At 45.0% G+C, this 27,295-nt stretch overlaps 1 protein-coding gene across 4 annotated transcripts in view; it reads right to left on the reverse strand.

Annotated features, from left to right (window-relative positions):
* The window catches only part of ARHGEF18 (Rho/Rac guanine nucleotide exchange factor 18), a 49,594-nt gene that overhangs the window by 14,874 nt on the left and 7,425 nt on the right, over window positions 1-27,295 (reverse strand). The window contains exons 4-20 of one of the 4 annotated variants that reach the window (XM_017836378.1): window positions 26,217-26,427; window positions 25,501-25,615; window positions 24,795-24,852; window positions 24,536-24,580; window positions 24,188-24,268; window positions 23,701-23,806; window positions 23,008-23,182; window positions 10,799-10,866; window positions 9,227-9,290; window positions 6,065-6,209; window positions 5,153-5,265; window positions 4,859-4,996; window positions 4,154-4,404; window positions 3,289-3,414; window positions 2,027-2,144; window positions 971-1,219; window positions 75-151 (exon numbers count right to left, since the gene is read on the reverse strand). In XM_017836378.1, coding sequence (XP_017691867.1) covers window positions 75-151; window positions 971-1,219; window positions 2,027-2,144; window positions 3,289-3,414; window positions 4,154-4,404; window positions 4,859-4,996; window positions 5,153-5,265; window positions 6,065-6,209; window positions 9,227-9,290; window positions 10,799-10,866; window positions 23,008-23,182; window positions 23,701-23,806; window positions 24,188-24,268; window positions 24,536-24,580; window positions 24,795-24,852; window positions 25,501-25,615; window positions 26,217-26,427 — 2,140 coding nt within the window. Of the gene's footprint in view, window positions 1-74; window positions 152-970; window positions 1,220-2,026; window positions 2,145-3,288; window positions 3,415-4,153; window positions 4,405-4,858; window positions 4,997-5,152; window positions 5,266-6,064; window positions 6,210-9,226; window positions 9,291-10,798; window positions 10,867-16,693; window positions 16,767-23,007; window positions 23,183-23,700; window positions 23,807-24,187; window positions 24,269-24,535; window positions 24,581-24,794; window positions 24,853-25,500; window positions 25,616-26,216; window positions 26,428-27,295 lie in introns of those variants that run through there. The other 3 variants (XM_017836377.1, XM_017836375.1, XM_017836374.1) reach the window with 3 other exon arrangements.

Raw genomic sequence — 27,295 nt, forward strand, 5'->3', positions numbered from 1 at the left:
GTTTTTTTCTGTAGTTACTGTCACTGCCATAAATACTTTAAGTGGATCTATTAAATAAGGAGAACAATACCTACCACTGATGCAAATGTGTATTTTTGGTCCTTTTCTTGTAAGAGCAACAGTACATCAGTTAGCAGAACTGCCAGAATATCTACAGTAACAACAGAGACAAGAAAAATCAAAAGAAGTCACATTTTAAAGTAGAAAGACTGGTCCAGACTCAAAAAATCACTTAACTTATATTTCCTGTGGGTCAGGGAACAGCACATCAACATTTGCGGTATTGGGTCTGCTACTGCCTTTCACCTGGGCTGTTCACACTATTCAGAACCAGCACAGCACAAATAGAGCTGATTTAAAGCTTGAAAACACCTACACAGGCATCCTACCCATGGACTCCAGCACTCCAGAGGGAACGTGTCTCCCTCAACAGCAGATTCTTCTGGAACTGCAGCTGTTCACAGCACCACCTACTCTTGGCTGAATTTTCTGTGCCACTGAAGCTTCTCCTTGAACACTTGAGCAACAAAGTTGTTCAGATATTCCCTGGTGGCCCACTGTTTTGATTTTCTGGCAAAACAGGTATTATGCAGAATGAAGGTGTCATGGGGCTCACACGACACAGGTTTTGCAAAGTGTGAAGCAGATAATGCCTTTCCACAGGAGACTAAGTCAGAATGACTCAAAGCTTTGTCATCCACCTGAAGACCTTCCTCTTGAATTGGGAAGCAGATCAGTCAGATAATAAGCAAACAGCATAAGGAACTTATCATGCACCATTGGACAAGCCAAGAATAGAACAAGTGCTATTTCCTCCAATATCCTATTAAACAAGCAGGTTATTGTCATCTTATTTTATACCCAATCGATCAGTAATAAACAGTTACTGAAAAAAACCCAAACAAAACCAAAAAAACACCCAACATAAATCTTGTTTCCCAGTTGCATTTTCCCCCTCCTGGTCCTTTACCTTTGAGTCTCCCTGATGCAGCTTTCCAGTACAGCATCCCATCCAGGAGGAGCCTCCTCTGTCCCATGTCATCCTTCCGGAAAAAAAGCCCATTCTTGCATTTCCCAGATGACTTCACCTCCATTTTGTGCATAATCTCCTTAAGTCGCTGCCCCTTCTCACACTCATTTACCATGGCATCTACATGAGTGATGGTGTCCTTAATTAAACTAAGGGCCTGGGTCAGCTCTTCATAATCTCTAGTTCCAGCTAAGGGAAAAGAGCAGCAGTCAGCCACATTTCCAACTTTGGAATGCAAGATAAGAGTCATCTAAACATTTTTTTAACATGAAGGTTCCATACTGAACATCTAACCGTATTTCCTAAGAGCTTAAGTTTAAGAATAAATTAAAATAAAATAATCTCTAATAAACCAACACGCTTGACTACTATGGGTTTGTGGCTGCAGACTTTGAATGCTGTCCTCCTCCGATGAGAAGGGGCTGAAAGAATTGGGACAGTTCAGCCTGGAGAAGAAAAGGCTTTGGGGTGACCTAATTGCAGCCTTTGAGGACCTGAAGGGAGCCCACAAGAGAGCTGGAGACTATTTACAAGGGCCTGGAGTGACAGGACAAGGGGGAATGGTCTTAAGCTGAAAGAGGGCAGAGTTAGATTAGGTATTAGGAAGAAATTCTTCCCTGTGAGGGGGGGGAGGCCCTGGGACAGGTTGCTCAGAGAAGCTGTGACTGCCCCATCCCTGGAAGTGTCCAAGGCCATGTTGGACAGGGCTTGGAGCAACCTGGGATAGCAGGAGGTGTCCCTGCCCATGGCAGTGGGGTGGAACACGATGATCTTTAAGGTCCCTTCCAACCCAAACCATTCTGGGATTCTATAATTCTCTTGACCCTCTGATGAGGTGAGACTGCTCTGGATCCACATCTAAAACAGCATCTTCAGCCAACAAAGAAGTGAGAAAGCAGTTACCAGCCTGTCCCTGCTTGTGTGAGGAAAGAACATGCAAAACATGGCAGAAAAGGTATCAACAGACAACTGTGAGGCTTCTAGAAAACACTCTACCTTCTGTGTTCTGAATGATCCGTTCCACCAGCACCGGGTACTTGGTGATGCGCTGGGTCACCAGGAGGATGCACTCCTGGACACCGAGTCTCCTCACGATGGGACAGTTCCCAATTTTCTAGAAAACAAGACACATCACACCCATTGTACATGCTGCTCTTCTAACTTCCTCTCTATTCACATGTTTTCTGTTTCAAATCATTTCTGTACATTAGGCATAGCATCACAAAATTAGCCGTACTCTTTTACTAAGGCAAAATTCCTGACAACACTCAAAAAATGGCTTTTATTGCTGGAAAATATTTTAGGTATTTTTTTCAACTACTGTTAACTAAATGTGGAGTCAATCAGGGAAAGTTCCAAATCTGAACTGTGTGACTGCCTATTACTAACTGATTGTCTCTTTTTAAAGGATCAGTCCTTATATACACAGAATAAGTATTTTTTTAAAACCAGACACAACCACCTAACAGCCAGATTAGGCCAATAACAAAGAAATTAAGTCTCTATTTTACCACTGTATGTTCCCCAGCAGGCTGACCTAGAGAAACACATTCCTGTTTAGGTAGGGAGGACTGTAAAGCATAAGTTAGTGTGGCTGCAGACACAGCACACATCTGGCAGGAGAACACAGTACCAACATCTATCTTTAAAGGGACTGAGGTTACATATTTTAAAATTCTGGTCACTTATTTAGTTCATTGAAAGTAAAGAGCTCTCACTTTAAAGACATCTAGTTAAGATGAGCTATAAGTGTAGAGCTATGTTGGAAAGTTCACACAGTATCACTTACTGGTGACTGGAAAATGAGAATATTTACGCCTCTGCAGAGCCATAAGATTCAGGTTACAGCTTCCACTTTGACCATGTCTCTTCAGTCCTTCCTACTACTTGCACATTACAGTGTGCAGCAGATATACAAACAACCGAGGAGCCAATCTTCTGGGTTTATAAGCATGATGTCGTGAGCAAAACCTGACTAAGGGTCCCTGCTTTTTCTATACTAGCTCGTCAACAGCATTTCTCATGGATTTAATTTATTATCAAGCCAATTTACCATGATGGCCACACAGCAGGGCAGCCAGAGACAGAGCCATGAAAACAATCTAAAAATACAAGAAGCCAACAACCCCTCAGACAATGAGAATATGCCTCCCACCCTGCTCATTCATATTTAAGAGATCTTCAAGTACAAAACAAAGCCTAAAGCAGTGAAGTATATTTTGCATAGTCAGAACGGGAAACCTCTGGTTGTTGTTTACCTTTATTAAGTTTTGGAATTTCTTATTGCTTTGGAGCAGGTCTTTATAGTGACTAACAGCTTCATTGTGTCCACAACAGAACACACCGTATTTTTCTTTCATTCTCTCCCCATTTTCACCTGAAAACTAATCGGAAATATAAAAATCAAAGACATGAGTCACTCAGACTAAACTTATCTCCACTACAAACTCCAGGTTGTAGTGGTTTTTTAACATGCTTTATGGTGACTGATTTCTGAGACATTTCTCCAATATTTCAATTTCTTCTGTACCAGAAATAAGATTTATGCAGTTCGACATGTGAGAGCTTGGAATACCAGAAGGTAATCAAAATTGAAATGATTGTAATTATGAGAATTTTTTAAAGGATTTCTGGGCCTCTGCACTTAAGAAGTCTGAGGACTGTAAAAGCTGAAAGGCAAAAAAGGGATCATGATATAATGATAGAAATTTTTGCATCCACTCCATGTAAGAATGGCGCTAAAGCTCTCATGAGTTCAATGGATCTTGACTGCATTTTCTAAAGGTTAGAACGAAGAAGTTTGGCATTAAGTGCAGGAGAGCCATGTTTGGGATGGACACCAGGAATATGTTACTTTCCTTCTGGAACAGATGAAAAAGAGAAACAAAAAATCTGCAGTCACATATCCCACAACCCGTATAAGCACACGCCCAAAGAACATTCAATGAACATTTAATGTTATTTGTGATGATATATTCCTGGGAGTTATGCTCCCACATTGCACTAGGAAGATAATCTTAAACCCAGGATGAAATCAATCTTTACATAACATCACTTTACCCTTACAGTTAGCTTTTTAGGAGTTTCATAGTGTCAACATCACTGGTAGAATTTAATTCACACCTGTTTTATCAAGAGGTCTCCAATGTTCTGGATTATATAATTCCGGTCACTGCCTTCTTCCAAGGATTCCTTCCGTCGCTCCTTTAACTGGAGTAGGAATTGCCCGTGCATCTCCAGCAGCTCATCCACACAGGGGAAGAGCTTGTTGATCAGTACATTTGGGAACTGCAGCTCCTCTCTCATGGCTTTGGAGTACACCTTCAGCATGATTTTCAGTGTTCTAACATGGTGCATTTCAGTCTGCATTAGTTCTGGGCAAGGGGAAATACAAAAATAAAATCAAAAAGTCATATGCCGTGCAGTGACTGCTGAGATATAAGAGCTCTGAAACCCACCATCATCTTCTTCACCACAGTCTTTGCAACACTCATGTGAAGCTCTTAAATTTGCCTTGTTAATGTCCCAATCCAGCAGTGACTGTCCCCACTTATTTAACGACATCTCCCAGTGGCTGTTGAGCTGCTCCCTAATTGTACAGCAGGGCTTTGCTGCCTACAGAGGCACACTGAAACCTGTGGGTTGCTTAAAAGCATTCACAGAAGAAATTCTGCACACTAAGACAGGTAACAGACCTGAAAATCTTCACGTGGTTTTAGTTTTCAGGCACAAGTCAAAATTGGAGCCCATAAGAACGATTTCTGCTTTGTTTCAAAACAGTGGCACTATGAAATAGAAAAAGTTTTAAGAATAACAAATAACTCTTACCATAAATGACATCTTGCCTTTTTTTAACATTTTTGTGTCTATTTGCATAAGCTTGTTCCACTGCCACACTCCAAGACTCTGCCTCAAACTCATGAGCATCTGTTTCTATTTCACTCCGGAGGGACACAGAATATGCATCTAGACCAAAAGCACATTTAATTTCAATTATTATTGTTTCTCATCATATCCTTCATTACCATCATTAACAACAACAAGAATAAAAACATCTCAGTGCTGCTTTAGGACTGTGTAAGAAGTTGCATAACAATCCTGAAAAGCACAGAAATTCCATACCTTCCAGAAAAATGGAGTCTGCTGTTGAAGGTGCAAGCGAGACAATGTCATCTGAAGTCTGCTTAAATTTTATAAAGCCTGAATCCCCTTCATCCATGTCTCCTGCAATCAGTCTAAATGGCCAAAGAAATTAGACCAAAAGACCAATACAGAACATTTACATTTTTTAAGTTACTTGACACAAAAAAAAACCAAAACAAAAACAATCCAACTACTTTAACAAGCATCTTTCCTAAACTATAGTGCAATTATCTTACAGTGAACAAATAAAAGGCATCATTGCACTCTTTAGACAGTTAAATCAATTTAGAAACTCCACCACTGAAATATTACAGTTTAATTAGAGCAGCATCAGCAGAGTTTGTAACTTCTGATTCGACAGTTTAAAAGGACATCACCTGGAGACAAGCCACAGTTCAGAGTACAAGGGGCACTATCACTGTGAAAGAAGCGTTACTGGGACACAGTAAAAGTAAACAGCTACTAAAAACAGTTGATAGCTTTGAGTTAGTCTACTATTTTCATCAAGGTATTCTGCAGTTTAAAACACTGCTGTCTCCTATACCAGTCCCCAGTAGAACAACCTAGAATAGCTGAACTCAGAGGAGATTCCTGAATTTCACAACAATTCCCGACAAATACATCCACGAAATAGATCATTTAGACAGATACTCAAATACTGCCTTATTTATAGGATATCTTTTGTCACACAGGACAGAGGAACTAAAGACAAGGTGATTTAAACAAAAAAAAAAAAAGCATATTGTTCAGGGAAATAACTTTCAGCATTAAAAGTTCAATAAAACCCTTCTGAGCTTGAAAACCAATGTTCTGTCACTGCTTTTCTTTTCACACTGGGGAAGGGGGGCAGCAGCTGAAGCCAGAGAGTTAGAAAAGAAGTAGTTTACTCACCCAAATTTACTAACAGCTCCAGCAGCGTTCAGTGAAGCCTGAGAGTTCCCTCTCTGGGCAATAGTCATGCCGAGGTTCCGGGACAGTGCTGGGGTGCCATCCGCTCCCAGGAGGAGACTTCGGGGTTGTTCTTTCAGGGAAGTGGCTAAAGAGGCAAAAATGGAATTGGTGCTCAGAAAGTGAGGCGGGCACTGCAGCTCGCCTGCCCTCAACCCTCGCTCCGAGTGCGGCCGCAGCACTGACAGGATCTTGGATGTCAAGAGCTCATTGTCCAAAAAAACATTCTCATTCCATTTTCTTGAAAAGGAACCACAAAAAGACAGTTCGGGATGAGCTGGAATCGCATTGCTCCTGCCGCTGCTTTTTGAATTTGTATTCCCCATGCTCACCACTGGCTGCCCTCAGACTTGGCACAGTAAAGTGGCCCCAGAGATGCTCTGTTTTTATACTACCTGTGATCCTTCTAGAAATGTAAAGCTGCCACTTAACTTACTGTATTGGCTAAATCAGCAGGTCTGAAGTGCAGGAAATTGGTCCCTACTGTGCCCATTTAGTGTGGAAATTGCAAAGTATCTTCTCCTTTAGTAAAACACCAGAACCTACACACAATTATTCACACCCCACCGTAAAAGGGCATAGAACATTTCATGGCAAACAAGAAAAATCAGAGATCACAGAAAAACCACAAGTTCTTTGCAATGCTTATTGCTCGCAGCAATTTATATCTGCATGCACACACACTGCACATAATAGATACCAGAGCTAAATTTGATTTTAATAATGCAACTTTTTAATGCTTTAAAATCTAGGCAGTCTGTGAACTGGAAAGATATTTTAAACTTTAATCACTATTACACAATACGTGGAAGCCTGTAATAGACTTATAAAAAATGGATACAATTATTTAGTACTAATGTATGTAATGAATGATAAGGACCAGAAGACAAAATACATCCTTTTAAAAAAGGAACTTCAGTGAAATCAAAGACAAAGATTCAGGCAGATGATCTTTAGAACTGGTCCCTGACAAGGTCTGCAGCTGGCCTTTTTTCAAAGTGCTTTTAAGGACGTGGGAGTGGGAGAGATCTCTTGGATCCTTGAACCCAGGGCTCTGCCGCTGCAGGCACAGACCAAGCTCCTGTCACAGTTCAGTGTCAGGGAGGCGCTCCAGGACCAGGAGGCTGCTGCTGCAGGACTTCAAGGGGGTCTCCAGTTCCCAGACAAGGTTTATGCGTCACCAATTTACATCTTTTCTAGTAAACACTGGCGTCCACCCATCCCCAAAAGTTCCCCCTTCTTAGTCTGCACTCCTCAGTGTACCTTCACTGATAATTATCTCTTCCTCCACATCTGCCTTGCTCAGTGAAGCACAGTTAAACCAAGGTATTTGTGGTTCTTCTCATGAAACAGGTTTTCCCACATTTTTTCATATCCCGTGCTCTACGTCTGCTTGTCTCTCATTTCATCTTCATCAACACATGAATTGTTTTAGGGCTGCAGGGGAGGTTTCATCAATGACATTTAACAGAAATTGTATCACCACATCTTTTCCAGTTGGAAATACCCTTCCCAAAAGCTTGGCTTTGAAAGCTCCTGGCTAAACACACAGCACATTCTCAGTCTACAATAAACTGGGTAAACTGAGTCCTTTCCATCAGCTCCAAGTGATGAGCTCCAAGCGATGAGCTCCAAGCCCCAAGAGGAGACTAATTAGATATTAGCATGATTTGTCAAGGCAGATTTCTTAAACAAAGGCTTAATAACCAACACCCTCCTATTTCCATTTGGGGAAGTACTGAAATCATGGCCATCGAGTTCTCCTTCTGTGCTCCACAAGCCAGGAACATCAAGTTTGGTTTCACAATGATAGGCCAAACCTAAAAATCTCCAGAGGCAAAACATGGGGAGAGGGATAGGAGACACACAGTTTATATCTTTCTTAAAATTAATTTCTCTTTTACATTGATCCAACATCTTTGGGGTTTTTTTGCTGGGCACTGCAGCGTGCAGGGTTATGCTGTGGGTAAGAACATACAATGCCCAGGCTATTAGCTGTTCCTTTAATTTCCAGCTTCTGCTTTTGACTACGGAAAATGAGCACTGGCTGCCTGGCAGTCTGCACCGAGAAAAAGCCATTTTCTGAGTTCAATTAGCACTGTCTGCTCACTGCTGAGAGCCCTCATCGATCACTGTTACCCTCACTCAGACCAGGCTGTGGTATCACAGAGCTGCTCACAACCAGCCCCACAGCCAACTTCTCCCATTTCATTAGTCCTTTTTCCTATTTTAGCCTCTTCACTTTCTCCTAAATGCACAAACCCATTCTTGGTAATGCAAACAGCCACTTATCTCCTTATAACAATTGTTCCCCGTGTTACTTCTTGGTAAGAATTGTGTCATGAAGAAGCACCTTCTAATGTAAATGTACCTGAAAAAACCTGAAATACCCAGAGCATTGCCCAGAAACCCATGTCAGCTGTGTTCTGACAGCTGTCAATCAAATAACTCTGCTCTAGTTCCACTCAAACACCTTAGAGGAAAAAAGTCTGTTCTCTTAATGCAGACCTTGTAACGTCTACAAATTAAAATGCCATTTAATACACTTGCGACCATGATGGTCTTTTCCAGGAGCAAAAAGATATTTCAGAGCCTATGTTGCAAGAGAGCTGTTCTTTCTTCTTGGGTTTTTTTTTCCTCTCAGATCCTTTTTTCCTACTTTGTTTCAACAAAGACTTATGTTCAGACCATTAGTGCTAGCTTGTCTTAGAGATTTCTAGCAACCACTAGCTGCAGGCAAGTTTTAAATAGACAATTATGAAAATCTGATGTAAAACAAAGTTCACAGTTCTAGTCTTTTCAGAGGCCAGAGAATAGACAATCAATGAAAAACGAGCTTATTGATCCCTTTTCACCATGATATTTTGAGGTTACACAGCAAGAAGGTATAAAGAAAAATAAAAAGATAAAGAGATAAAAACACACAGGAGATTGCCAGGAGCCTCTAAGCCATTCCCAATAGAAAAAAAAATGAAGCCATCTTATTAAAAGAGACCTTCTCTATACTTCAATAACACACTGTGTATAGCCTTTAAAACATATTAAAGAAAAAAATACAATCGAACAGATAAGCCTTGAGCACAGAAATCACTCTTTAGTACAAACCTGGGGAAATGCACTGGGGCGAACTTTGTGGAGATCCAGAAGGTCTGTGCTGCAAATCTTTCTGCTATAGGAAAAAAGACAATATTCTTACACATAGAGACCAAACTTTCAGTTCAAAATGAATCAGATTTTTCCTATCCTATAGCACTGACTGTAAGTGAAGCTGTACACTGAAAATACAAAAGATTTAACACAGCAACAGCTTCGAGTTTTTTCATGTGTCAGAAGAGTGGCATATAGACATTAACACTTTGAGTAAAAATCCCATGAAGAATAAATCAGGCTGAAATACAACTAAAAATGAAGCTACAGCTGAATTAAAGCTATGATAATTAATGTATTGAATGAAAGCAGACCTTTTATGTTGACAGTCTTCATCTACTCTTTGTTGTTGTTTAATTTCCAGCAATACTGACTAAACTAACCCAGCCAGTTCCTATAAAAATTTCAAACTGCATCTTTGGTAATTCTTGCAACCTTCTTGCATATTAAAAACCATTGAGATACAATTAAATAAGTAACACAGTCTGTAACAAATGGCTTTCGGAGAGCTCCTCTTTGGGGTTCTCATTTCTGACTTCCTTCCTCCCCCCCATTTTGTGCCACTCCTCCCTCGCTGCTCTCTTCAAGGTTGGTTTGTCAGGGCTCATTCAGACATGAAACTTTGGGTGATGGTGAAGAGTCAAAATGAAAGCACCAGAGCAAGTGAATCTTTTGGTTTAAAAGGAAAATGCACAATGCCCTGAGATGTTTAAAATTATATATCAAAAACCCCACAAGAACATTTCTGCCCCCAAACGAGTTACATTCTATATCACCAATTGCTGAAAGCACTTCCTCTTACCTCTAATTGCTCAGGTCTGAGCTGCTCTGCTCTCTCTTTTCCCCCTCACAGTACTCCCTAATCTGCTATCAGTCTCTGAAATCATCAACACTTGCAGGTTAAAACAAACTAAAACTCCCTCAAGTATTATTAGTTATAAGGGGAAGGAAATGCTTTTCAAAACCAATATCAGAATAAAAGACCCTGGCTGGCAGACAGACATCTATCTGAAACCAACCTGTGACCTTACATGCAATCACAGGCACCACGGTGACACAGATTAAAAATGAACAGCTTTGCAAGGCAAAGTTCATCACAGTTCACAAATGAAAACACTTATTCTGCATTGCCCAGCTTAGAAACAACATGCAATTGTTATGCCCAAATTGCCCTCCACTCCTCAGCTCTGAGACAGCACAACCTATTAAAACACAGTGGCACAAAACTCAAAGGTACCATATAATTTAATTATGTTCCCCAAAAAAGTGATGGGTTTGAGCATTCTTATAAGGGTTAGTCACAGTTCTGAGGCACAAGGTAAGTAATTTGCAGTACAGCAATAAAATGTTTCACTTTATTTTCCCTACGTACATTATCATTAATTACTATAATGACAAATTAATAACTACTCGATGTCTTGAAGATGTAGGGCAAGATTCTGTATTGATGTAAACTAAACCACTCACATAAATTAAACTTACTATGTCAAGCCTTGTCATTATAAAAGAAGAACAAATGTTAAAGCCCACCTTGGGTCTGATGCTGCTGCATTCAGCCAGTAAACTCCTGCAGTTCTTATGGACATTCACTGCACAATCTGAAACACACACACCAAAAAAAGTCTTAATTATGCTCGTCATTCCCACTGAGGGAAAGGAAAAGTGACATGTAATGGATCTCACTTTTGAAAGAGATGCAGAGTAAGCTCAGGTATTTTGGCAAGCATCCTTGTTGTGTTTGTTGTGGTCTTGATTTTACACCAAACACTCGAGTTTTTTCAGTAAGACTCAGGATCACTGATAGTGCAAGTCGCACATGGAGGTGTACAGAGCCACTCTGGAATGCAGGAGGAGTCTTCTGCTGGACCAGCACTCAGAGCACAGCCTTCCTCATCTTTGCAAAGGCTATTTTCCCCTGTCTCTCCAGTCAAAATTGACACCATTCAAGAGGGCAGCAATTTCTTTGGCTCCATAGGAATAGCTGCCTTTCTGCATGGAGTATTGCTGGGAGCTGAGCTCCAGTAAATTAAAGATCAAAACGCACCCCAGAATCATGAGAGCACTGCCAGCACCACAGCATTACCCCTCTTCCAGCTTCACAAAGGAACCACTCCCAGATTCAGGAACCAAAGCAGCCCTCTCACCCAAAAGCCATAAACCCATTAATAGTACAGTAAAATCCGATCCCTTTTTTTCCTTGTGATAACTACTGCTTGACAAAACAGAATGGCAATTGGTCATGTCAAATATTTTCCACAGTCTTTCAGCCCATCTAATAATCAAGATCCCTCATAAAAATCAAAGCAGGACACAGCAACTCAGTAAAGGACATTAGGATTTGTGTCTTCCCATATATTTCAGGCATGCCTGTTAAAAGAGAAATTGAACAAAACTGGGAAGATGAACACCATATCTGCCAGAGAAAAGCCTGTTTATATTTAAAGCACAGAGGAAAAACTATTAAAGGTCTCTTCAGAACCATCCCCCCTGCCTGGCGCCAGGACTGGGGATCTGCTTTAAGGCTTCTGGCTGGCCTAGAGAAATGCTCACTTGTGTTTTCCATAATTTCACAAAGAGTCTGAAAACAGGCCCAAAACACTTACATGGAAATAAATTAATAAAGACATAAAAACAGGACTGAGAGAAAGACTGAGTGCACAGACCTGCAAGATGCTTACACATTATGCAACTTCCTCGAGTGTGGGAAACAAAGTGCACAGTTCTGCTCACCAAAAAATTCCACAAAAACAATCACCTCCCACAACTTTTCTCTTATTTGAGATATTCCTACCACTACCACACCCCACACCACAAGCCAAAAGGCACTTCATCTAATTTCAAATGTGTCTCTGTAAACGCATGAGAAAAATGTATCAAAATTATTCACTTGCTAAAACCATGTAGAGAATAACAAATATATTTGTTATTTCAGCATTGATAAGGCCTCCCCCTCTCACCAGGAAATGAAGAGCTTGTTAAAAGACATGCCTCAACAACAACCAAGCAGTTAACAATGGAAACCACTTTTCTCCTGAGACAAAGGAACAAACTGGACAACAAAAATCACCACACAAAAGGAAATAGAGAAAATTCTCCATGACATCAGAGTCCTGCTCACAGACAGGTTCCTTTCAGGGCAGAACATGAGGACTGCTGGAGGCAGTGTTCCTACAGCCACTGCCTTCCCATACAGTCCTGGAATCCACTGCATTTATCTAGAATTCTGTAATATAGTCATCTTTATGCATTTTATCAAACTAGACATTCCTATTCCTATTCCCTGACATTTACCTATATTCAGTGATTACATTCAGTAATTCTTTTCCTATCAAAGATTAGTGGGACCAATTCCAGTTCAAAAGCTTGAGAACCTTGTTAAGGTAACTGTAAAAGGGATCTCACTTAAAAATGGGTTTCAATTTTAAAACCACTACTTGCTCAGTTAAAGATAACAACTTACAGCGCTCTTAGTAGGTATTTTTCACTTAATCAGCTGACATATCTAATAGTGCTGTGCATGACTTTCCTGTGCTGCAGAAAGATTCTTTACACAACAGGAGAGAAGATACTGGAAAACAGGAAAATGCTACAGAAAAGCCTCAGAAAACTGCAGCTGAATCCAAGGACTTGATTGTCCACGAGGTTATTTGAAATGCATTTACTCCACGACTTCCAAGGGGCATTATTTTTGCCCACAATTTTGAAACCTGACAGAAGAATCACACTGTTTTACAAGCACACTTCATTTTATAAGACATGCTCCACCTTCCCCTATTCAACACACTGTTGCAGTCACTGCTGAAGGAAGGACACCTCAATTCAAGATTAGAACACACTTTTGAATACTAATGAATGTGGTTTCCTTTTTCTGCATGTAAGATCTCTATATTCTTTATTCCTATTACTCTGCATTCTTATTCAGCCTCTCCGAACAGGGTATCAGAGAACTGCACGGGTCAAGAAACAGTGAAAGGAAGAATGAGGGACAGGGGACAGTGAAGGAGTGACAGGAACCCGCACACATGGAGGCTGATGTTTAAGAATGTGAAGGCTTGTTACAGGTGTATAGAAATATCAGACCTCTAACAGGTGTATAGAAATAACAAAACTCTACCCTCTCCTGCCATCCAAAGAAAAGCAGCATCAGTAAACTCAAAACTGACAAAGAAAAATATTTTTGCATGTACCATCAGTAACTGGTAGCATTTGGTCTTATTCAGATCAAGAATTTGCGAAGGTACAAAAATTAAATAGATAGTTCTTTTGGCAAGCTCTTCCCAAACTGGAGAGGCACAAAAGGTATTCCTGAGAAAGGCAGAGATAAAAACTCAGAGCACTGCAGCTGGGCTCTTCCCTGTCTTTTCCCTCCATTACTCCCCGGAATTGCAGGAAGATTTATTTGGCAACAAAAAGCAGATTCTCTGAAGGATGACAGAAGAGCCACAGCTCTGGCCAGTGCTGAGAACACCAGGTAAAGTGCCAACACACAGAGAGGATCCAAGGATTTGGGTCACCTCGACTGGATGGGAACAGCACCACTCCTAGAGCTAAAGGTACAAGAGCCACCGACACCTCACAGAGGGTGGGAGCCGAGCAAACCCACTGTGGTTATGTCTAGGCTTTAATCAACAGCTTTGGAATTAAGGTTGAGAATTTTGGGAGCATCACATTAGCCCAGATCTGCTTACTGCAGGGATTGTCACTCCCTAGGAAGCATTTTGCAGGGGCCAGTGCCAGCAATGACCTAATGACAGAGAAACTGAAACAGGGGCCTCAACCAGCAACAAAATATTTAAGAGTAAAAGGCTCATAAACACCATAAAAGATCCTGTTCACGATTGAGAGTAATGAATTTAATAACTGGAATAACCAAAAACCTTCCCTTATCAATGAGATGTTTTCCCAAAGGCTCACAGTAACTAATTTACAGCTTAGGAGTATTTTATTGGACAACACATGATAACACCCAAAAGCATCACCCCGCTCACAGTATGTAAGAGGGCACCAAAACACAGTGGAAAGGAGCAGGCAAATGCATTTTCTTCCCCAGCTGGAATACCTTCCAGGGGATCAGACACTGACAATGTCCTATAAATATCTCCCAGAACTGGATTCCAGGACAAATCTATGACTCACCAGACATTATGAGCACTGTGACCCTGACCTTTGGTCTGGAGCGGTACTGCCCAATAAAATAACTCTTAAAAGGCCATTTGCAAACAACTAACACACAAAACCACTGTGATTAATCTAAAATTGAACTGCTGATTTTTTTTTCTCAAGGAATTTTTTTTGTGTGTTTTGTAAATTACAGATTAAAAAAACCACTTTAAAGCAGTGCAAGTTCAGGCAGGGACACCTTGTAATATTTCAATGATAAAAGCAGTTCAAGCACTATTTTAATGCTATTCACCACGTATTAAATCCAAGCATCAGAAGAGAGCCAAGGACAAAGAGCTGCCTTGTGAAATTAATAATTTTCCTGTTTTCAAGTGTCCAATGCTTCAGGGATCAAAGAGAACCTCTTCCCTCTTTCTTCACCCTTACACCACATAAGGAACTCCTCCCTCTTGAACTGACAAAGGAAACAACCTGCACATCAGTGATTAATCCAGAATACAAAATCTGACTCTATACCCAGAGATACACAAGACAGCAGCTGAGAAATATTTTGAACCGCTACTGCATTCCAGAATAAGCAGAGGCACTTTGTGATAGATTTCCTCAGGAAAGAGGAGGAGTCTCAGTGGACCATAGGAAGTTTCTGTGCTGGGTAAATTCAGGTCAGGTATCTTTAGGAACTCGGAGCAGATTTAACTTTGTCCTAGTGGCTCTGGTGGCCAGTGTTTACTTGTCTTCTCATCTGCTTAATTACGCAGAGGCAGAAACCAAAAGCTGGAAGGGTACAGGGAGATGAGATACATCACATTCTGAAATAGAGACACTCCACGCCAGAGAGCAACAGCACTAAATTATCAAGTTTCAGCCTCCCTCTTAGAGCATTCCTCTTTGTCTCCAAAACAACCTATAATTACTTTCTCACTGTATCTGGTTTTATTGTCAAAATATCAGCAAAACAATCGGGGAGAAGGGTTGTGTTATTCCTAACACTGCAAGTTCTGGTGGCCAAGGGGTTTTCTTTACAAAAACACATAAACAACTGATGTTTCTGTTTTTCAAACGACACCAAGTAAAATTTCCATATTATCCTAAAGAAAGACAAGTCCCAATTCGATTCTCTCATGCTGAAGCCTTCCCCCATTGTAAGAAACGCTACAGAACTGAAGCAGCAACTATGACAATCATAAAAGGTATTTAAAATATTTCATAGGTAAACAGGAGGTGGAACTACAACACACAATGTCCGATGGCTCCTGTTTGAGAACCATGTTTCTTTTTTTTTTTTTTTACCATGTCAAAGAGAAACTACCAAACTACCACTTATAATTTCATAAATTTAAACAAAAAGTGACAATTAAAAAAGGCACCCACAGAACTCTCTAAAGAGGGGAGTGAGAAGGAACTGAGAAGCAGCCATTTCTCCTTTTGGTTTTACATAGATGACACACAAAATCTTCAAACAATATTCAGAAATTATGCTTATTTATTAGAACAGCAACACCAGATATAGCACAAGAAACAGTCAGAAAGTTATTTGTTCAAATCACTCCCTGTTTCCCACTACCTCCTCCAAAATCCCTCACCGCCCTGACCTCCTGCCAGGGGTTCCTTTCCAACACACCTGAGCTAAGCTGATACCATCTCCCGCTTCTCTCCCTAAGGTGCCAGGGCTGGGGAATATTTAAAATGGGTCAGTTATCGCAACTCCGGATAAAGAGAAGATTTCACTGTTTTTTTTCCAAACACATTTAAGGTCTTTCACGCACATCCCGGACTTCTGAAGGTACACCAGTACCTGCAATGTGTGTAAGCACCCAGAGGACGAGGTGCAGGATTTAATGATCACAAGGATGCTCAGACTAAAACTGTGGCAGAAAGGGACACAACTTCACACCAGGCTACAGCCACTCGCCTCCCTAACAACACACAGCAACATTTCACTCCTTCTTTAGCCCCTAAAAGAGCTTTCTAATGTAAACACTGGATCTTCCAAGCTGCGTCCCGCCCCGCAGCTGAAGCCAAGAGCTGCAAAGTTCGGGACGGCTGTAAAACCTAAGGGATTGTCACAAAGGGACGATCAACCCGCCGCCGCGGCCAAACTCCGGATCCCCCTCGCGCCGCCCCCCCCCCAGCCCCCGGGGGCCGCGCTGCCCGCACAGCGACCGGGGGCGGCGGTCCCCGCAGTCCCGGCGAGGGGTCCCGGTGGCCGGCGACTTGCTGAGGCTGGGGGGCCGTGGAGCCGTGGGGCCGCGGGGAGTCGGGAGCTGGGGCCGGCGGGCGCACTGACACAGCCCAGTCTCTTACCGGACTCCCCGGGGAGCCGCCGGTTCCCTCTCGGTCCCGGGAGCCGCCGCCACAGCAACAGGAAACGCCCCCGTGTCCCGGAAGGAAAAGCGGGATGTGAGGGTGCGCCTGCGCGGGCAGCACGGCCGGGGTGGGTCCCGGCTCCTCGGGGCGGGCGGGCGGGCGGACAGTCGCAGTCTGTGTCCTGCCCTGGAGGAGGGCACACAGACCCTTTCCAGACCGTGTTTTCCCTCAGGGAGGGCACATGGCCACCGCCGACCAGTGCCTGTCCCTCAAGGAGGACACAGCCACCACAGCCCGCGCCTGCCCCCAGGGTGGGCAGAGCAACCCATAGCTTTCTTTCAGGGAGGGCACACAGTCCTCTTAGCCCATGCTTTCCTTCACGGAGGGCGCATGGCTACTGCCGACCAGCAGGGAGTGCACGGCTACACATACCCTGCATGTTCCCCTAAGGAAGGGCACGACCACCTACAGCCCGTGTTTTCTTCTCGTGGAGGGCTCACAGGCACCTTTAGCCCACACCTTCCCTGAGGGAGGGCACACGGTCCCCCCTGACCCACGCTTTCTCCTCAAGGAAAGCACAAGCACCCCAATCCCACATCTCTTCCTCAGGGAGGGCTTACGGCCCCCTTAGCCTGTGGCTTCCCTCATGGAGGGTACATGGACAACCCTGAGCCCATGCTCTGTCCTCTGAGAGGGCTCACAGCCACCCATAACCTGCTCCTTCCCCTCAGGGAGGGCACATGGATACCCATAGCCTGCTCCTTCCCCTCATGGGAGGGTACAACCAGCCCACACTTTTCCCCTCAGGGAGGGCACACGACCACCCATACCCTGCACTTTCCTTCAGGGAGGGCACACGGTGTGTGTCCCTCAGCCCACATCTGCCCCTCAGGGAGGGCACAACCACCCATAGCCCATGCCTTTCCTGAGGGAGGGTACACAAGCCCCCCCCAGCCACACGTCCCCCTGAGAAAGGTCACAAGCATCCTTAGCCCGCACATTCCTCTCTGGGACAGCACATGGCCACCCTTAGCCCATGCTTTCCCTTCAGGGAGGGCAAACAGCTCCTCTTGGCCCATGCGTTCCCCTCAGGGAGGGCATGACCACCCCCAGCCCACGCTTTTTCCTCAGGGAGGGCACACGGTTCTCCCCAACATCCATAAAAACTAAAGAGGCCCATAACAGCTGGGATGTGGCATCCCCAGTGACAGCTTTAACATGGTACTTCATGTGTACAGAGCACACAGCCTGGCACTTGAAATACATAATTCGGTATTAAAAGCCTGGTGGGATTTGCCATCCCAATGTACTGAAGTGTTTATGGACACCCTTACCAAGGCAAGGCTGGGGTGCCTGGTGGGTTGGCAGATGCTGGCTTCCCTATCTGCCCTCAAGAGCAAGTGCCTGCCCAGGCCTTTGCCAGTGATCCTTGCACAGACAAACAGCGAGAGCAAAGGGGAATTATCTTCATTACCAGCAGATCCATGCACTGACTTGTAGAACCAAACTGCTTGCTGGAAAAACCATCTTTTCCCTGACACCAGTGTGGTTTGATGTATTAGCACCAGGCTCCTGGAGTACTCAGTGCAGGGAAAAAAACTGGGAAGAGCTCACTATCAAACCGTACCTCCCAATTTCACTCTGAGGATTTACAGTACTGATCAAAAGTTTGTCGTATTTTAAATCACACATATCCAAGTTGCCTGTTGAGCCTGAAAACACAGCATACACGACTGCAAAACAAACTTCCCTCTCAAAATCCCCCCTGCGGCTTTCCCATGCTGCTCTGAAAGAACCTGCCACAGGTTGGGCTTGAAATGTGCTGAAATCCTGCCATGGGACCAATACAGTCTCTGGTTTCCACACTGCCACCTGTTTAATTGATTTTATTTTTCTCTTAATCTCATAGTTGCAAGCTTTTCCAAAATGTTCCCTTTTGTGCTGCTTCCCTACAGGACTGAGTACAATGAGGTCCCAGTTGTTTATTGGGGCCTGTCAGCACTACAGGGACATATTCATTAAATAAAGCAGTTTGGGGGTAAACAGCTGGCTGTCACTTGGTGATTCATCCCTAGGCGCTTCAAACTTTGTGCTTCACTGTAATGTAAAAGTAAAGCATTGCAGATTGCCCAACTGCAGCTGTCACAGAGAGGACGTGCTGTGCTTGTGCAGCTGCCTCAGGGCATCACTACAAAATCAGTGCAAAATCTGGCACAGCAGCCAGCTCAAAAACTCCATAGCTTTGAGCTAAGGTTTGGATTGCAAAGAGGAGAAGAGCACCAACTCTCTAATCCTGTGTAATTCTGTAATAACAAAAGGTTTCTTGCTGAATGTGTTAGAGGTAGATTACTGTCCTGCAGCCTTATGTATTTGTCAGCCCGAGAGGACAAGATCCTGAGGTTTTATTAGGGAATGGAATGGGCAGCACTTGGAGATGCTCCAAATGAAGGCAGTACTGCCCAGATACAAGAAGAAAGTGAAAAGTAGAAAAGGAGAAGCACTGAGAATAGGATGTACTTTGGTTTCCTTTTCTAAAACCTCTTGAGTTGGGTGAAACAGCTCTGTGTCAGCACAGTCATAGCTCAGTCAGTTGTTCCTCTGCAACCAGCACTGCAGCCACTTTCGCATTTGCTTCAGATCCTTCTCCATTGGCTCATAACCACCTCAACCCACGTCTTGATGCCGCCACTCTGGTTTAGCCTCTGTTTGTTTGGAATTCTGTTAGTAATCATTTATTCCAAGTGGGACTTCCAGTCCATTTATCACTGTCATCATGTTACAGCAGCCAAACCTCCTTTTTTCCACCCAAATAGAAGGTTTTTGGCACCTGTGTCTCTCTCCGGAAACACAAAGTTCCAGGTTGTCTGCTGCTTTTCAGATATCTCAGGACTCTTGTGTGGGCTATGAGCAGAAATTTCAGGATAGAAAAATCAAGTAATTCCTGTTTATTATAAGCCAAAACTATCTTCTCATATTAGTTTATTGGTGCTGCACTGGGAATCCAGAAAACAAAACCGTGCAAGCACAAGTGCCAAGTGAGAGGTGAATTTCACACAAATTTCAAGTCCAACCCAAAAGCTATTCTGGCCTCTCCTTGGCCATGGATGGAGGATGTTTGCCTGACAAACTTCACAGACCCATGTCCTCTCACTTACCCATTGTGAGAAAGGAAATGGGTCTCCAAACCTCTTTCACAACACGCCTTAAATAAGTCCTAGTGACCAGTTGTTACGGCAATCTGTTAGAGATCAGCCAGTGCACTGAAGCAGCCAGCAAGGGTCAGCCTAGGACAGTCCAGCATAGCCTGTATGGTTCAGGAAGATTTATTAAATCTAGCACCTTCTCTTAAAGAAGAGGAGTTTTTCTGAAGCCCGACAAACTTTGGTTGCAGCTGCTGGTTTCCTTTTGAGGAGGATGTTTGATCTGACCCCGCTATGGGGCCCTGGCTCTGTCTCTCCTATAATGTAATAAAGATGTGACTGTCAACTAAAGAGGATGTGGAAGACCCACCTCTACCCCAATGCTCAAGTCACTAGGAGGGAAGCAATCCTTCTCTTCATCTGTATTCCACAGCATATCCCTGGCTTGCCTCCATGGCACAGCCTGCTTGGAGAGCTCTCCTCCTGTCAGGGCTTTCCTGGGACTCATCTAACTCTTGTTGCATAAACTCTGGAAGCATGTTTATAAGAGAAGATTAATTTAGGCACAGAACCTTCTCCACCCTTGACAGCAGAGGCTCAGAAGGAGCTTTCTCATTTCAAGGTGAACAATAAACCCAGAGGCTCTCAGCTCATAATTTACGTAATGGCAGAGTTTGGGTGGCCACTGTTGTCGAGATCCCAGTGACTGCAACCATTCCTCTTTGTTTTTCATTCCTGCCAGGCTCCTCATAGCACATCTGTGAGCTGCAGAGACTCTCCTGTGTCCATACTCTTGACACACAGCACAACCTCCTTCAGTCCATCCCTGGGATACTCTGTATCATGTGATGTAAGGATAGATGGGAGGAATCAGATGAGACAGGGAAACAAGATACCACGTACCAGGCTACCTGGGCTGCCTACCTTCTTCACATCTCACATGCATGTTTCTAGCAGAACAATGGTTCTTTGTTCTGAATTAAAAGCCAAATTCCTCCTGCTATTACTGTCTCTAATAAGAAGTGCTCTCACTTCTCTAATTCTTAACAGCCATGGAAGCCACGAGACAGTGGAACATCTCAGGCTTCCTAATCATTCCTCCATCCTTCCTCTCCCTGGCTTCATCTCATCCTTTTCTTTAACCATCATCTTTTCTTGTATTTTCCATAAGCCCGTTTTGCCTCGTACCACATGTTGGTGCTGCAGTTAAGAATACCACGGAGGCAACATCAACGGCAGCACCTGACCAGCGATGGACCAAGGGCTGGCTGGGGCCCAAGGGGTAGAGATGGTGAAATGTGAGTTCATGACAAGAAACCAAGAGCAGCAGCCAAATCTCCTCAGATCCTGGCAGCAACTACAGCTCAGACCGAGCCCTGACAGAGCAGCTCACACTTCTGAAAAGTAGGCCTGCTGCTCCAGCTTCCTGGTGGCCCCGGAGCTCTATCAGGGACTACTCAGGAGACCACACACTGCTTTGAGCTGCAATAATGGGAGCTGGTGATAGCAGCTACCAGCTCAGAGGCAGCTCACAAAGATTCCAGCCCAGCATCATCCAAATATAGGCACTGTCAGCCAAACAGCTGTCACACAACAAGCCCTAGTTCACATCTCACCGCAGACAGGCCACTAATTTAATGAACATCTCCAAACCCTGCCCAATTCAGCCTCAGTTCAAGCAAAGGGAGCACAATAAAACAAGCTATGCTGCCCTGCTGCCCATGTTATCCTGGGCAGCACATCCCTGAGCAGCTGAGAGCCAAAGGAGATGCCACGGAGTCCCAAACACAAACCAGTGCGTCAGCCACCTTGGAGTTTTTCTTCTGAATGTTAACAAGACAGAACACAGGTTCCTCATGGAAGGGCTGAGAAACAAGGTAAAAGTTACTATAACATGTCCAATCCCCGCACATTTATGATGGATAAAAATATGCTGAGTCACACTCCTATTTTGACAACTACCTCCAACTCCAGACCACAGATCTCCATAGCAGTTGTCCAGAGGAGAATCACTCATACTAACAACAACCTCAGCATTCCCAAGGCCATGCTTGGAGCATGGCTCCAAGCTCTTGGTGCACTGGGACTATCTTGTATCCTCTCAGGTTAAGGTATTTTTGCAGGACTGCAAACAGAGGAGGTTCCTCAGACAGGAATGACAAGGCATAACTCTGCCTCCTCTCATAACATTTAGGTTCTCTCTAAATATTCCACAAAGCTTCCTACTTTTTGCTGTGTCACCTGAAAACCATTCACTAATAGCCAGGTCTGTACCCCTTTTCAATTTCCCTCCAGCTGCCCTGAAGGGAAAACACACTTCTCACTACACATGTCCAAGGTCAGTCAGTCCTCTTATGCCCCAGGAAGGTTTTACCGACCTTAAGAGCCTCTGAGAGACCCTCACTAGAGAGCGAGCATTGCCAGAGGGTACAGGATGGAGAAAGAGAGCAATTCTTTCAATTCCAGAAATTTTCTCTGCCCACAGACAACCCCTTTTAAAGTGTTCTTCAGTGCCCTGGGTACCTGCCCCAAAGAGGAGGGACAGGGTTTGTCAGCCAAAGCCATGTCACAGTGGATGCAGTGGGAGCACAGAGGCCCGTGCAGATGGTACCACTACTTACCACTACTCAGGGGTAAAAAGCAACAGTCTCACCCATGCAGGTCCTAGGAGGCACCATTTGACTTTTGTGTTTGTTAATAAAGTTTTGGATGCTCTAGAAATCCCTGTGCCCATGCATAGGGCAGATGCTGAGCTGAAACATCACTGCAGCTGTGACAAACAGCCTAAAAGATCCAGCTGCACTCAGGCAGTTGGGATATTTGTTCAGGCAAAGCAGAACTTCATGGAAAAAGAAAATTAGTGAAGGGGAAGTTGACCTAGAACCCTCCTTGGGAGAAAGGGGCAGGAAATGGTCAAATGACCAAAGAAAATGAGGATAAATCCAGGCAGGATTTAGAGATCGTTTAGACTCTTTGGAGAAACAACCAAGCCAGGCCAAGCAGGGTGGTGGGGTAGAGCCAAACCAGGCAAAGAAGTGAAGCAATCCAGGAGGCTGCTTTGAGCAATTCAGGAGGCTGGTTTAGGCAATCCAGGAGGCTGGTTTAAGCTGGGCTGGAGGGGAGGTGGGAGCAGAGGCTGGGGCAGAGCCAGGCAGTGACAGCCATACTCACTCAGACACTGCAGACCACTTTTATTCACAAGAGGTTTGGCACACAGTGAGCAGCTGGTGCAGCTGGAGAAAACCCCTGGCACAAGCTGGTGCCCACTGATCTCTTTCCACCTCTCTTTTGGCTCCTTTGTGTCCTTCTCCTTCTCTCTCTCCTTTGGCTGCTCTTTGTTCTTACCCTGGAAGGAGAGAAGAACACAGCTCGTCACAGGCCTTGCACTGCCCACGTGTTCCTTTCCCCGCTGCTACAAAGGAGCGTGCAGGTAGGTTCCTGAACCTGGTGGGTTCAGGTACAGTGGGATGGCAGTGCTTTTCCTGAAGGTTTGAGCAAATCCCTCTAGTCTAGGTCCAGTCTAGGTGTGACAAAGGGCAGGATACAGCACTTGGCTGTGTCTCTGCAGGCTCTTCCCTGCCACAGAGGGTGATCCAGGCAGTCACCCAGCCAAGGCACTCCTCTTGCTCTGCACAACTAAGACAGCACAGGAGCATTTAGAACGTGCCCTAGAGAAGGGTGGGATGGAAGTTGGGGATCGCTCTGTCCCGTGCACTATGTTAGGAGGCACAGTGCATCTATTGACCAAGACAGAGGCCTTGGCCACCCAAAAGCAATCCAGCCGACTACTCTCTGGGGTCAGATCCCCTTTTCTACTTGAAGAATTTCACAATTCCTTCCACAAATTCAGCATTTCTCCCTCACCTTATCCTTCTGCCAGGATCCAGTGACTCGGCTCCGTAGGGAACTCAGGCGTCTCATCACCTTTGTACCTTTCTCTGCTTTATCGCTCTTCCCACTGTCCTCATTTCTGAAATAAAACAAAAACATCTTAATGAAGGGGAAATCCACTGGCCAAGCCCAGCTCAGGGAGATCACTGATAAAGTTCATTAATGCATTATTTTAGAACCCCAAGTCTGAGCTTTCCATCTCCTGGAGGATCTGGTTTGGCATCAGCCATGTCATTTATTAATGAGACACTTGCAAATAAGGAGCTGAACTTTCAAACTGTGTGTGCAAGTTCTGTCTGTGTCTGTGGTGTTATTCAGTGCCCCAATCCTGGCTGAACCCCTGCAATACCAGTGTCCTGCACTCAGGATTAGCAAGGCAGTAGAGCTTAGATGGAGGGGGGCTTGAAATCAGTCTGCTCTGGGAACATGAAGTGTGTGGGTTACCCTCTGTGTCACTTACTCGTTAGACAGGAACTCAAACCAAGTGATGTTCTGCTGAGAAGAGTCACTGCCTTCTTGCACACAAGCTCTCTGCTTCACCCTGGTCAGGGAAAAGGCATCAGACACACAGCAAAGAACACAAGAGCAGAACTTCTGGGTCAGCAGAAAGTCTTGTCTTTGGAGATGGGGCAGGAACACCTATAGAGTTACAGAAGAGGCACATGAAATGTCCCTTCTTGCAATTCTACCAGAGTTTCGCTGGAAGAAATCAGTGATTCTGGGGATTTGCCCCTCAAGGAACCGAGTGTCCTTTGCCAGATGGGTCCTGTGACATCCCCATCCACGTCCCTCTCCCACACACACTTACCCATGGTAATGTTTCAGCTCCTGAAGAACCTTCTGGACATTTAAGCTACCAGGGATGGGGCAAAAGAGAAGGGAGGGATTAGAAAATGTCCTTGCACAGACATTCTGCATCCCACAAAGCCTCAAGTGCTGGTTTAAGACCAACTACTCAGCTGTGCCTCAGCATGGAGCGGGATCTCCATTGCTGTTGCATCCCCAGTAGCTCAGATACACCCAAGAATCTCTTTCCTCTCAAAACAGCCGGGACTGACAATACCTACACGTGGTCTGGGGACACGTGGTCCTTCTCCAGCATCTCCAGAGCAGGGGATTCAACACCTGGAACACACAATGCTCTCAGCAGAAAACCTGGTTTACCTTTGTAGAACACTACATTGCAAGATATGCAACTGGACCCTGTTAATCTTGCTGGGCTCCCACTCTGCCTTTAATGAGGAGGAAGAAATGCTGGAGCAGTTAGGAAGGAAGAGGCTGCTCTGCATTTCTGTGGGTGAGGTGAAGGCTACATAATTTTCTATGTTACCCCTCCCCTCTCCAGTCTGTATTAAAGTAACTACTGAGGATCCTGCTTTGCAGCCCAGGGATAGGAGGTGATCCAACCCCAGAGACCCTCCGCATGACATCCAGCTTCCCCTCCACTTCCCAGGCTGTGCTATTAAGTCTCTACATTTAGCTCTGGGCCAGTCCTCACATGTGGGCCTTGTGTGAGTAGGGAGTGACCAACACACTGCCACAGAGAGGTTGTGTGGCATTGTGTCACTGGGGATGGGCACGACTGAGCTTAGACTGCACTGTTAGCCAGGGCCAGACTCAAAGTCAGCTTGGCTTTGTATTTCTGCAGCTATTGGGACCATGTGGAAGGGTAAGCAGAGGATGTCCAGGCTTGCAGAGGCTACAGCTCCAGTTTTTTATCTTCTTAATCACACCTTGAGCTCATTTAATGCCATGGATATAATCTATACCAACCTTCCACAACTGGAAGAGAAGTGTTGAAACTGAGAGTTATCTGAGGGGAGGCAGCGGTCTCACAGGCTGCTGGGACAGACTTGGACCTCAGTCTCTTCCCATTGTTGACACATTTCTGGAGAAGTAAAAAGTCATGGACATCTTTGGTGCTTTGTGTACCAAGGGAGCCTCCATCACAGCTGATTCCTCACCCCTTGCCTCCTGTTTTGTCAGGGTTATGATGCAGGATACATAAGGCCCAACTGTTTGTCGGTCTCAGGTCTGAGCTCCAGGGAAGCTGGAGCAAGTGACATTTGGGACTGAAACCTTCTTAGGCACTTCTCACTTTTTAGAACATGTATCAATTGTCATTGAGTCCAAAGAAGGGGAGTGACACTCTGGCCTTCAATTCACTGACAGAGGATTATAGAGTAGGTAGATTCTTCTTACAGGTGCACAGTGACAGGAAAAGAGGCAACAGGCTCAGGCTGCATTAAGGGAAATTCCCGCTAGATATATGGGAAAAGAGGGCTGTGCTTCAGCATCTCCCAGGGCCTTTATCCTGCAAGACAGGGCAGATTGCCCTGGAGCAGAGAAGGCTCATTCTTGCTGAGATTCCTGCAGACCTCCTGGCATACCCGGTTCAATGCTGGCACTGAAGGAGCCCAGCATGCGGCAGACCCTTCTGCCCCCCCCAGCTCTCCCTCCTGCCCCCGTGCACAGCCTTCCCCACTCACCACCTCCTGCAGGCTGGGGCCCACCGTGAGCTTCGGGAGCAGCGGCTCTATCTCCACTTTGATCACTGTGCCAGCCCTGCTACTGCTCCAGGCTCCCAGCACCCCTTTGGGCAGCTGAGGGGACACGTGAGGCTGCGGGCAGGACTGGCTTCTCTTCCCCACATCCTCCTGCTCTGGGTCACTGCCCATCTCTGTGACATCCAGGCTGAACCTGATCAGGGGAGAGGAACAAGCCAGTTTAGCAGACATGTCCCAGTGTGCCAGGCATGGCACAGCTCCTGCAATGTCCTTGGGTGGATGGTCCTAAAGCGCTCATACATCTGGGACAAGGAGGGTCACAACAACAGGCACATGGAAAAGGAAATGCCAGGAAGCATCAGCCTGGACACCAAGTCCTGAGCCTGTTAAAAACAGCTCCTCTGGCTGCCATCAGCGAGTCCCTCAGCTCCTTGGTCACCCGGGATGTTTAGTGCTGGATGGCTCACACTCATCTCTTAGCAACCTCTGAGACTGTGCAGCCACCTGGGCTGCAACCTGGCCTGCCTGCCCAAGAGCTGCTGCCCTGTCAGCTGCCACACCAGGAAAATCCCTCTGGGCATTTAGAAGTGGCAGATGATGATGTTTATCACATCACCACTGTGGCATCATGTCCTAAATCCTGCTCCCACAAGGGCCCAGCTTCGTGGAAGGAAAAAGAAATTATTTTCTGGGAAATGAGGGGTGGACCAGCTCCCCCAGTGCCCACAATGTCCTGCACACCAAGTGCTGTTGCAGTGCCAACAGCACAGGAGCAAAACGATGGATAGAGCTCAGTGGAAAATCTTAGTCTCTGCATGGGTTCTGTTTGCAGATCACAGTCACCTCATTCCTGCTGCCACAGACAGGCTTCAGGAAGTGTTTGCTTAGGGAAGAGTGGGGCATATTACCCTTCCCTGGCCTCATGCTCACACGTGCTTCATCACCCAGAGAGTGGACAGAATATGTCCCTGACACAGCTGCTCCAGGCTGCTGTTCCTCCTGTATAAACTGTGAATGATCCACAGGGCATGGGGCAACAAGAGGTCTGAGAACCAAAGCCT

This window comes from Lepidothrix coronata, unplaced genomic scaffold (assembly GCF_001604755.1).
Source record: "Lepidothrix coronata isolate B3197 unplaced genomic scaffold, Lepidothrix_coronata-1.0 Scaffold277, whole genome shotgun sequence".
In the NCBI taxonomy this organism is placed as follows: domain Eukaryota; kingdom Metazoa; phylum Chordata; class Aves; order Passeriformes; family Pipridae; genus Lepidothrix; species Lepidothrix coronata.